This window comes from Mastomys coucha, unplaced genomic scaffold (genome assembly GCF_008632895.1).
Source record: "Mastomys coucha isolate ucsf_1 unplaced genomic scaffold, UCSF_Mcou_1 pScaffold21, whole genome shotgun sequence".
NCBI classification, from domain to species: Eukaryota; Metazoa; Chordata; class Mammalia; order Rodentia; family Muridae; genus Mastomys; species Mastomys coucha.
The window spans coordinates 64,408,929-64,421,005 of NW_022196904.1; the positions used below are offsets into that span (position 1 = coordinate 64,408,929).

General features: G+C 44.1%; 1 protein-coding gene across 2 annotated transcripts in view; it reads right to left on the reverse strand.

Moving 5' to 3' along the window:
- Slco3a1 (solute carrier organic anion transporter family member 3A1) overlaps nucleotides 1-12,077 on the reverse strand; it is a 279,766-nt gene that overhangs the window by 24,162 nt on the left and 243,527 nt on the right. For both annotated transcript variants that reach the window (XM_031386999.1, XM_031386998.1), the window contains exon 8: nucleotides 3,621-3,796. In XM_031386999.1, coding sequence (XP_031242859.1) covers nucleotides 3,621-3,796 — 176 coding nt within the window. The remainder of the gene's footprint in view (nucleotides 1-3,620; nucleotides 3,797-12,077) is intronic.

The window sequence follows — 12,077 nt, forward strand, 5'->3', positions numbered from 1 at the left end:
TTAGAGAGGAAGGACCTAAGAGAGGTCTTTTGTCTCTTTACTACCTTGGGACACAAGGGGAATTTATGTGCTGAAAGTGGCCCTCACCAGTTAACCTAGCCTTGATCTTTAACTTCCTAGTCTCCGGATCTGTGAGAGTCAAATTCCTATTGTGTATAAACTACCATATCTATGGTATTTTGTCATGGTAGTCTGTAAAAGACTATGAAAGGGTAGGCTTTATAATTGTTGCTAGATCCTAAGATGCTCGGTAAAATCTATTCTTGGGGAAATGCACATGTCTTTTTAACTAGAGAGTGTGGTACTGCTGAATGATCCCCTAGGGAAGCATGTTATGACTTCCATTGAGCAGTGGTCTCTGGACTCTGGCTGAGAAAGAGTCAGTTCCAGGTCATGAGATCTGCATCTCTGAGCAGAATGAACACTCTTTGGAAGACACACATTATATAAGCCAAGTTCCTTGTGGTGTTCCTGCTCGGTGGCTACAGTTTTGCACTTTCATTTGAAGGTTTAACTTGAAAGACATATAAATAAAGGCAAATCTCCTTATCAAGAAGACATGCTGGTGTAATGAGCTAGGCTATTTATCACTTGGAATGTGATTTCCTTTCAGCTACTGTGTCACTGGGAACAAAGTGAGGAAGGTGCTAAGATCTTGCTTCATATCCTGTAGAGAAACTGGTTCCCAAAAGGACCACACATCTTAGTTATGACGACATGGAAGTCTCAGGCAGGATGTTATTGGAAGATCTGCAGAAAAGCAAGGATCTGGGCTTAGCATCATTAGCTTACTGGTCATGAGACCTCAAGAAAATTGCATAGCCACCGCTAGGCCAGTTTCTTCATGTGTAAAAGGGGGATATTTACAAGGGTGTAAATACAGTAATTTAAAATAAGAGCCCAGAGTTGTACCTAAGCATCATCCAAAGGGGCATCTGCTTTCCTGCTTGCTTTTCAGCATTCTTTATTAATACATTTTATGTGCATGTGCACATGCACGCATGCACACATACATGTTCATGTTTGTGTGTTTAGAGGTCAGAAGATAGCTTCAGTGTCATCCTTACAAATGCCAACCATCTCCTTAGAGACAAGGTCTCTTATTTTCCAGAAGTGCATCAATTAGATTAGGATGGCTGGCTAGTTAACCCCAGGGGTCCTCCTGTTTCTATTTCCCCATTGTTGGGATTACAAGTATGCCTCACCATGCCTGACATTTTTATGTGTGTCCTGGGAATTGAATAGGGATTCACATGCTTGTGAGTGCCCTCCTTGCTTCTTACTTCAGCATTCCTATTGACAACTTCTGGGCAGCATAAGAATGAACACACTGATTTGGACCAGGGCAAGGGCCCGATTTTCTACTGAGGTCCACCTGCATGGGGTATCCTAATTTCTGCCTAGAATTTCTCTGATGGCAAGCTGGACTGGGGAAGGGATGGAATGATGCATTATGATCCCCTTTCAATATGGACATGAATACGTGCTTTAGATAAAAAGGCATTCATAGATGTATGTGAGCATAGGTCACGGAGACCTGTTCTTGACCCATTTAGAGGGAATCCAGTGTGTTCTGAAAAACTATAAGATCTGTTTATCAAGTTGAGGCTTGGAAACAGCTAATACTTCCACAGACAAAGTTTTACCACTTAGAATCTAGAGTCTGGGCCTTTGTGGAAACTCACGTGTGAGAAATAAGTGGACTCGTCACAACTAACGGTGGTGAGGGTCCCCTTCCTGCTTCCTGGTGCCTTCTGTGTGTGAGTATTACCATACAGTTTCAGAAGAATTTCTAATGAAAAATAAACTGCTCATAAAACAGCCACCATAAACCCATACATGAAACTTGAAGGGTTCTGTTCATATGCATATTATATATAATCGCCTTCCACGTATAGTTTCAAATTCAATGGCTCATTTCATAAACACTTCACGCATTCTTAAGATTTTTCATTATTCCTTTGAACTGCAGTTCCATAATTTAACTCAGTACTTCAATTCGGGTCTTTCTGCTATTATAGTTAACGTTGTAATAAAAAATCTGTCTGTATTGAGTTTTTTTTTTTCTTTCTTGTAGTGAGGTATTTTCTTGAGATAAATGGCCACAAATGGAGGTAGGTGACTACAGGGGCCTGAATATTTTTATGGCTCTTGACTCACACTGGCATATTGCTTTTCTGAAAGGACTTATAGGCTTTTCAATACCACTAGCAGAAACTGACTCAACTTGTTTGACCACAGCCTTCCAAAGCGCTGGGTATGAGTTTGTCGAACTTCCTAAGAATAAGATGGCAATTTGCTATTGTAGCCTCAATGCCTCTGCACACTCATAAGCCACTGCTAATGACCATCTGGGTAACACAAATGCTTCCTATAAATCTACTTTTGGGAGTGTTGCCAGCAAAAGGCATGGTAAGGAAGGCTCAAGGATCAGGAAAGCTTGGCAAAGCACCTGATGCTGTGCAAGGAATCAAGGTGGCTCCAAGCACCCCATTTCCATCCCCAGCCCTTGGCTTTGAACTGCTTTGCTTACTCGTGGAGTGAGGTGATCCTTTCTGTGCATGGTGTTCCACCTTTGGACCCAGGTGGAGACTAGGATACATTTAGGTCAGTGCTCTTAGAGGTGCCTCATTCAAATCAAGATAGCAATAGCATTGTGAGTGATGAAGCTTGAGACATGATCATCTGCCTCCAGGCCAGCTTCCCAGAGACAAGGGGTTACAGAATTTTGGGTGTCTTGCTACAGCCACTTACTTATACACAAGCAAGCAATCACAACATGAATGCCATAGGCCCCTTGTCATGGTTAACCTCTATGTCCCTAGAGTGGTTTGCACACATGACCTGGAAGGGTCCAGACCATGGCAGAAGGTAAGCAGAATGAGTGCTGCTGTCTATGTAACTGACTCAGAAACAAATCTGCGGACCATGTTGTGGCCAAGGGTATATGGCTGATTGACAGAAGGACAAGGCTTGGACATAAGAGCTTGGCTCCTTTAATGCCATTTTAGTGTGTGTGTGTGTGTGTGTGTGTGTGTGTGTGTGTGTGTGTGTGTGTGTGTGCCAGAGGACAACCTTGAATGTTGTTTCATTCCACCTTTAGCTTTGAGACAGAGTTTCCCGCTGGCCTAGAACTTCCCTGAATAGCTAGACGAACTATTCTACAAGCTTCTAGGGATCTGCCTGTCTCTATCTCTCATCTCACTACCATAGCGATTATAAGCAACATCTTCTACGTCCAGGTTTGATACGGGTTACAGGGAATGAACTCAGTCCCAAGCTTGTGAGGCAGGAACAACTGGGTCATCTCTCCACCCCACTATTTTCGTTTTATTTCACCAATAATCCTACTGTAAAGAAGAGTGTAGAATGCTTTTCAAAGTCGCCTCATTGGTTATTCCTGGGAGGCTAAGGAATTGGCCTTTTGCTACTGTCCTGTTGTGCTATGAAGTCCCAACTGGTGGAAGGCTTGTGATTGTTTCCTCTTAGCCTACAGCTGCTGTGTTCCTGGTGGCAACCTCCTCTCACCTCGCTTGCAAGACTCACACAGCTCTGCTTGGGAGCCCTGCCAGATGTGTGCCAGGCAGACTCTCAGGGCCTGGTCACAGGGGATAGCTTACCTGATGAGGATGATGACAGAAGGGGTTTGGGCCATGGCCCCGATCAAGCTGCACACACACATCACACAGAGGAAGGTTAGGAAGGCCTCTTGGCACCCAGGACTGGGACATTTTCCTGGAACCACGCTGGCATTCTCAGGGGGGACAGTGGTGAGGCACGCACAGCCTGTGAGGTTCTGAAAGGGAAGGTTCACCCATTTAAACTGGGGGTGTCTCTGGTTTCCACACCCAAGGCAATCCATCAGCTAGACTGTCACAACCTAATTATACATTCTGTGGCATTCCATTAATTGGGCCTGAATAAACGAGTTAGCGTTTTTTCTTTCTTTCTTTCTTTTTCTTTCTTTTTTTTTTTAAGGAGGCTGCAAAAACACATGCAAATAAAGTAATATTTATGGGGAGGAGAGCTGGATTTCCTGTCTCCTGTGTATTTCATTTCCATTCTCAAGAAACCTTCAATAAGCTGCCGTGTAGATAAATGTGTCCCCCCCAATACAATTAGAGAGGAAATTGTGCTTCCACAATATGATAAAACATTGCCAAATTAACATCGTAATTACTTGCCAATTTGTCTTCCCTTTATGCAGTTATAATTACACCAAAGTGTATTAAAAGAAGTAAATCAGGTAACCCCACAGACGGTTGCTGGTTCAGCGCCTGGCATGGCACTCAGAACAAAGGACACACGCTGTCATGCGTGAAGCCATTGTGCCTGGGAGACCCTGATGACAGAAGGAACCTGGATTGAAAACGTGTCCAGTGGCTGAGGAAGGAGAGGGAGCTAAGGGATTCCAGGCAGCCGACAGTAGCTCACGGGGAGCAGGGCGAGAGACTGATGGGATGCATTTATTAATGTATGATCAGAGAGGAGAAAGAAAAGCGACCACGTTCCATTTGATCTTCTGAGAGGCTCTGGATCAGCAGCCCCTGTCTCCAAGCAAGGTTTGCTCTCAGACTCTCCTGCAAGCTTGCTAGCTCACTCACTAGCTCGCTCCAGGAATTCCTGATCGCAGAGGGAGGAGCAGGGGCTGGAGGAGGCTGTTCAGAGTGCCAAGCCAATTAAGGCTCGATAATAATAGTGTAGAGGCCTTTAATGAATACAAAGCGAAAACAATCATAAATGATTCATTGCTTTCCTCTCTAGAGCTGATTGGCTTTCTGAGTGCATGCCTAGCAGGTAAACACTCCTGAGGGTCAGGCAAACTCCCTATAAAGCCTATGTTTCTTCTCTTACGTCCTCCCTTCGCACTTGTTCCTCTCCTCTCCCCACCACCCCTGCTCTCCCTTTCTTTCACCACAGATTATAGTCCAGATGAGGGGTCTCTTGTTCCATATGAGATAGCTTCAGTGGTGTCAAAACCCTGGAAGGACTAGGGCCTCCCTGCATGGTTGTTTGGAATAGATGGTATCTGCTGGCTGTACATCTTCTAAACAATGTGCCTAGCATGGGTATCTATGTAAATGGTCCTGCTATATACCTGGGTGTTTATGTCAATTTCCAGATGCTGAGGCCTGACACCTGTCTACCACCCCTTAACCTACACCTAGAAACTTTACCTGGCTTTTCCATGGGACCTACCATAGACACCACATCCTTTTACCAGCCCTCCAGATGAGGAGCTCCCCTTTTCCTCCTGTGGACCTTCTGAGCCCTGACCAACACCTGCCCTACAGAGAAAATGGGACCTGTCAGTCAGGAACATCCCGGAACACTTTCTTAGACATTTCCTTGCATAATGAGGAAGCACACTAGAGGAGATATAGAAGACAGTTTTAGGATGCACAGGTGGCCAGATTGGCCTCTGCCTTGACCAGGAAGCAGGGCTTCTCTCCAGCCAGAGCTCACCAGGCAATCCCAGTATCTACCAAGAGAAGCGTATGTGGCATGACCAGAGGTCACAGGCAAGCTTCTCCAGCTGCTGATGCTCAGTGACCACAGCTCCTTACTGGCCCCATCCTCCACTCATTCTGACTGGCTTCTACTAGTATGAGTCAGTTATCTCATGAACTTCCCCATTGGCATCCACATCCCTAGCCCACCACCCATGCTCCTCTCACGGCAGCTCTGTTGTTCCCTCTTACCCATGGTTCCATTCTTTTTGTTTCTTTGGGTTTTCCTTTTCTTTCTAGCTACACCTTGTCCATCTTTCTTGGCATCATCCCCCCTTTCCCATGCTAACATTGCTACAGGTTGGACTTTCTTCCATTCCTACGCCACATTTTTCTACCTGTTCATGACCACTTCAACTTCATCTCTAGTCCATAGTCCTCTTGGATACTCATGGATCTCTCCCTTCCTGTCACACAGCATGCTGTGATGTCAAGCTGAGCTTGCATACTTCACACAGTTTTCCTTCTAAGGCTACTCTATGCTCACGGAGTTCCCTCTCTAGCGTGGGTGAGAGCTAGGTAGGAAAGAAATACAGCAATGATATAGAAGCCAGGAGTCACAGGAGATCAGCACACACTACCCCAAAATATGCTTCCTTGGCACAAGGACTAGTTTGAGCAGGTCATTTGAAGACATTTAGAGACACAAGAGAAGGTGGGACACCACAGAAGTTAGCAATTTTTAAACAGAAATTTTATAGTCAGTGGTTCCTTCATATCCAAAGATACTGGATACCAGGATACCATACAGATACCAGAATCTGCAGATACCTAAGTCTCTGATTAAAAAAAAAATAGTATAGAATCTATCCACTTCCTTCTATATACATAAAATCATCTCTAGATGACTTTATATCTAATATTGTCAGCACAATGGATACAGTCATTATATTGCATTCACTGCTTAGGGAATATGATATAACAATTTCTGTACAGATTTGGTACAGATACAATTCCCCCAATCATCAGCAGTCCACTGAAGCCACAGGTATGGAAATTATGTATGCAAGGTCCTGTCATATGATCTTGTATTTGTACTTAATGAGACATGAAGTCTGGCTTTGTTGCTCAGCCTGGTTTCAGACTCCTGGGCTCAAATGATCTTACAGCCGTAGTCACTAAGAGACTACAGGCACATACCATTGCTGGCCCAGACATCTCCATCTGTAGAGGTGCCTCCTTTCTATCCTAGGAAGAAGGGGTGATGGAGAATGTTCTAATCAACCCAGATCCACAGAACAAATCCTTTGTTGCCCATGCTTTCCCTGGTCACTTCCCACACCCCTTTCTGTTTAAGTCTGGATTCAAAGCCTCTGTGTGATTCACTCCTTTCCCCGGGTACCTCCCAGGTATCCCAAGGCACACCGTGTGGATACCGCTCTTTGTTCTTGTTACTAAGTCATTTGTTAGAGGCAATCCATCCCAGCTAGGAACCACAAAAGGCACAGAGACAGTCACGTCCCCTCCCCTATGAAGTAAAGAAGAAGCACCACCCTCAGAAGGCCATTGGATGGAACTAAGGCTGGATACAAGGGAGCAAAGACTCTGGCTTTCCCTGGTACTCCACTAGGCTGCTGACTAGCAGAGCAGCCATGTTACCTTGTAACCTAGTTCCTCAGGTTTCTCCCTACGTACTCCTTTCTTCTGGTCCTGCATCAGAGTAAGCTCAGGGATACAGTTTATGGATACAGCTTCTTGGATTTGGCAATCAATCCTAACTCACCACAGAGCCAGTTCATCTCCTCTCTATCATTTCACTTCTTCCAGAGCTTTGCCCCTTCTACTCTCTCCTATTCCAGTTTCTGTATTGAGCCCCTCCTCTTCCAAATGCATGGATGGGCTGTTTCTCTGCCCAGTCCAGATGATACTTCCCACTCTTAGCGTGAGTTATTATGACCAACTCCCTAGGATTCAGGTGATAATTTTGACACCACTCACCCTCACATCAAACTCTTTTCCTCCTGACTCTAAGGCTAACGAAGAGAGGCCACTATAGTTTTGTTACTTAAGATATGCTCATTTGTACTAGACACGTTTTGGCACTCAATAGACACTCAGAACATGTTTTAAATGAATTACCTAAGTCTTCATGCCTTCCATATCCTAGAAGGGTCTAAACCCTGCCCTAGATCCAGCTGCTCTCCTCGTTCTCTTTGAACACTTGGTTTGGGTGGGAAGACAATTGTGACTGGAGGCTTGTGACTATCACCTTATAACCATATGGACTTGGAATGACCAAGTATAAATGGGGAACAGTCCCTGTTGTACTGTGTGACTAAATGCCTCAAGAACCGAATGCTGGCTTGCATGGCTTCTGGAGAAACACATGGGCATATGTTAGGGGTACTGTAACTCAGTGATCAAGCCTGAACCCTGAGAGTAAGCCATGTGACTAATTACCTTTGTTTGGTTTATCAAGTCATCTTGGTGTCTATCCTTATTTTGGACCTACACTTAAGCTATAACCCATTATATTACATTTGACAAAAAAAAATATGACATTACTGGGGAGACAGTTCAGTTGGTATAGTGCTTGGTGCTCAAACATGAGGAGTTGGATAAAATATATGTATTTAAAGGATATGTACGAGTGTTTTGCCTCTATGTACACATGTACACTGTGTGTATGCAATGGCCATGGAGGCTAGAAGAGAGCATTGAATCCTCTGGAACTGGACTTATAGATGCTTGTGAACCATCTTTTGGGTGCTAGAAACTGAACTTGGGTCTTCCTCAAGAGCAACAATTGCTCCTAACCCCTGAGTCATATCTCCAGCCCCAGGGACCTGGATTTATTGCTCAGCACCAATGTATAAAGCTGGGAATGGTGGCCCATGTTTGTAATCCCAGCACAGTGGTGGACAGAAACAGGTAGATCCCTGGGGCTTACTGGCAAACCAGCCTAGCTGGATTGAAAACTCCTAGGTCCTAGTGAAAGATCTCCAACAAGCAATGAGATGAATGTGATGTCTTTGCCAGAGCCCAATAAACTAACCATCTATCCAGCTGACATTCTATGAGCAGAGCAAGGTAGTAGTGCTGTCAGGTGCTGATAGTTGTCTCTAAGGCAAGGGGGAATAGAGACAGGCAGGGCATAGAGCTAGGGCACAGGTGGGGAACAAGAAGATCTGGCCAAGGATGGATGTGAATATGTGTGTCCTCTCTAAATTTGTCTGTTCAAATCTAACCACTGAGGAGGAAGATGGAGTCATTGGGTAGGTTGGGTGATGAAGTCATGAAGACAGAACCCACATGAATGAGTATTTTTTTAAATGATACCCCAGAGAGCTGCCATATCTCTTCAAATACACAAGGATGCAAGGAACAGACACCATTTGGGAACCAGATAGTGGACTTCACTGTGCAGTGAATCTGCCAGTGTCTTGATCCTGGACTTCTGGGCTTTCAGAACTATATGAAAGAAATGATCATAGCTTATAAGTTACTCTGTCTATGGCATTTTACCATAGTACCCTGAATAGAATGGGTGAGGCAGGCACAGGGTGTACACAGAAAGGGATGCTGGAGATGAGCACAAGACCAATGAGGTGATCTCTTACTGCCACTAAAGATGGAAAGCAGGAATGGATGGATTCCAAAGAATCTATACCAGAATCAACCGGATCAATGTGAAAGGGTTCAGAAGGAGAAGAGGATAGAAACCCAGGTCATCAGGGCAAGAACAGATGGGGTATGCTTTTCTATTTGATGAACTAGTTGGACTTGAGGAAGAAACAGTGGGTGGTCTCCTGGTATGAGACATCCCTGTAGGCTTTCTGGCAGTGAATCTGGGATGTCCATCTTGAGAGTGCAAGCTCATTTATGGTTAGGTGGCAGAAGACAAGAGATCTGGTGCTAAAGAACCTAGGAAGATTGTAGGTACATAGGACTGCTAGGAGACTCTTCACTAAGGCTCAAATGTGGCATGAGGAATTGCAGGTAGGCACATCTGGCTTCACCTTTCCAAGGATGCATACTTGAGGCAGATGATTTTTACCAGTGGGGCTTTATCCTATCATCTTAAAGATCGGAAGCTGGGGATGTGCCTACAGCTAGTATTACTAGAGAACTTAGTAGGAACCCTCCAAATCCATGGGGTTCTGAACAGTAGGATGTTTGAGAAGAGAGAAAGGCCAAGTATGAGAAAACAGTTCATGTTAGTCTAATAAAGGAAGCCAGATGCACGTACTCCCATCCTGTAGCCTGTGCAAACTGCAGATGCTTCTGGAACATCCTATGGACTGAATGATAGGTATGCACTCTAGAACTTTCTCTGGTAGGTCTTGTATGGTTAATTACTAAGAAAGTATACTAGATTCATAACTTCTGTTAGTTTCACTATGTCTCTGTTTAGTTTCTGTTTCTAAACAAAGAATTCTCAATTGAGGAATACCCAATGCCTGAGAAGCACCTAAAGAAATGTTCAACATCCTTAGTCATCAGGGAAATGCAAATCAAAACAACCCTGAGATTCCACCTCACACCAATCAGAATGGCTAAGATCAAAAATTCAGGTGAGAGCAGATGCTGGTGAGGATGTGGAGAAAGTGAAACACTCCTTCATTGCTGGTGGGATTGCAAGCTGGTACAACCACTCTGGAAATGAGTCTGGTGGTTCCTCAGAAAACTGGACATAGTACTACTTGAGGACGCAGCCATACCACTCCTGGGCATATACTCAGAAGATGCTCCACCATGTAATAAGGACACATGCTCCACTATGTTCAATAGCAGCCTTATTTATAATAGCCAGAAGATGGAAAGAACCCAGATGTCCCTCAACAGAGGGATAAAAAATGTGGTACATTTACACAATGGAATATATTCAGCTATTAAAAACAAGGAACTCATGAAATTCTTAGGCAAATGGATGGAACTAGAAAATATCATCCTGAGTGAGGTAACCCAATCACAAAAGAACACACATGGTATACACTCACTGCTAAGTGGATATTAGCCCAGAAGTTTGGAATACCCAAGACACAATTCACAGACCACATGAAGTTCTATAAGGAAGACCACAGTGTGGATACTTTGGTCCTTCTTAGAAGGAGGAACAAAATACCATATACAGTTACCAAACCCAGACACTATTGTGAATGCCAACAAGTGCTTGCTAACAGGAGCCTGATATAGCTGTCTTCTGAGAGACTCTGCCAGTGTCTGACTAATACAGAAGTGGAAACTCACAGTCATCTATTGGACTGAGCACAAAGTCCCCAATGGAAGAACTAGAGAAAGAACCCAAGGAGCTGAAGGGTTTTGCAGCCTCCTAGGAGGAACAACAATATGAACCAAGTAGTACCCTCAGAGCTCCTAGGGTCTAAACCACCAACCAAAGAGTACACGTTAAGGGACCCATGGTTCCAGTCTTATGTAACAGAGGATGTCCTTGTGGGACATCAATGAGAGGAGAAGCCCTTGGTCTCATGAAGGCTTGATGCCCTAGTGTAGGTGAATACCAAGACAGGGAAGTGGGAGTGGGTGGGTTAGTGAGCAGGGAGAGGTGGGATGGGGGTTTTCAGAGAGGATAAAATTTGCAATGTAAGTAAAGAAAACATCTAATAAAAATAAACAAAATAAAAAGAAGGAAAGAAAGTATACTAGATTTCCAGTTCATTTGAGATTCCCAACCTGGCTAGGGACTGACTTCTTTCTTCCTCCCTCCCTCCCTCCTTCCTTCCCTTTCTCTTTCCTTCCTTCCCTGTGTCTTTCTTTCAAATGTCCCATGCTAGCCTCAAATTTACTATGTAGTTTTCTCTTTCCAAGTACTGGATTACAAAATGTAAGCTCTTTTGCCCAATAGGAGTTGGGTTTTAAACCTCCTTTTCAAGGCATTGTCTTCACATTGTAAGATTTCTCTGGGAAGAAATGTAGTCCCTGTTGTCCCCAGAGAATTAAATTCTCTGTCTGCTGTCACAATGTGAGGTACCAGTATCTAGTTTTCCTGTCATTACAATACCTGGCCATCCTCCATGTGGATAATGAGGGGGCTACTGTACTTACAGAGAAGGCTTGACAAGCCTGTTGAACAAGATGACAGAAGGGAACTGGCTTGCAAATTTCACAAGAACTTACCTAGCAGATAGGCCTGCCCAGGTCCAAAGTGACAGATGAGTAACATGAACTAACTGTAGCTTTCAAGAATGGATGGCTATCTGAATATTTAACTATTTTCACTTTAACAGACTCTATTAGGTCAACCTGATGGAAGAGGTTACAGCTGCAAAAATGTTCCTTTTTTTGTATGACTAAACAAGGTCCAACATAAACCCTTACATAAAAATCTAAATCACAGGAACAAAGTAGGGTCTTAGAGGTACATGGAACATCTGTAAGAGTGTGTGAAAGTGTGAAATACAGAATGCCAAAATCCAAAGTGTTCTGAGCACTGACATGAATCATACCACTCGCATGGCTTCATGGAACATGCCACAACCAAGATGCAGTGATTTCAGCATCTCCAAGACCCTCTGAGCCCCCTGTAGATATAATGTGTTTGTGTTTGTGTATGTGTGCATGGGTGTGTGTGTGTGTGAGGGGGGAGAGAGAGAGAGAGAGAGAGAG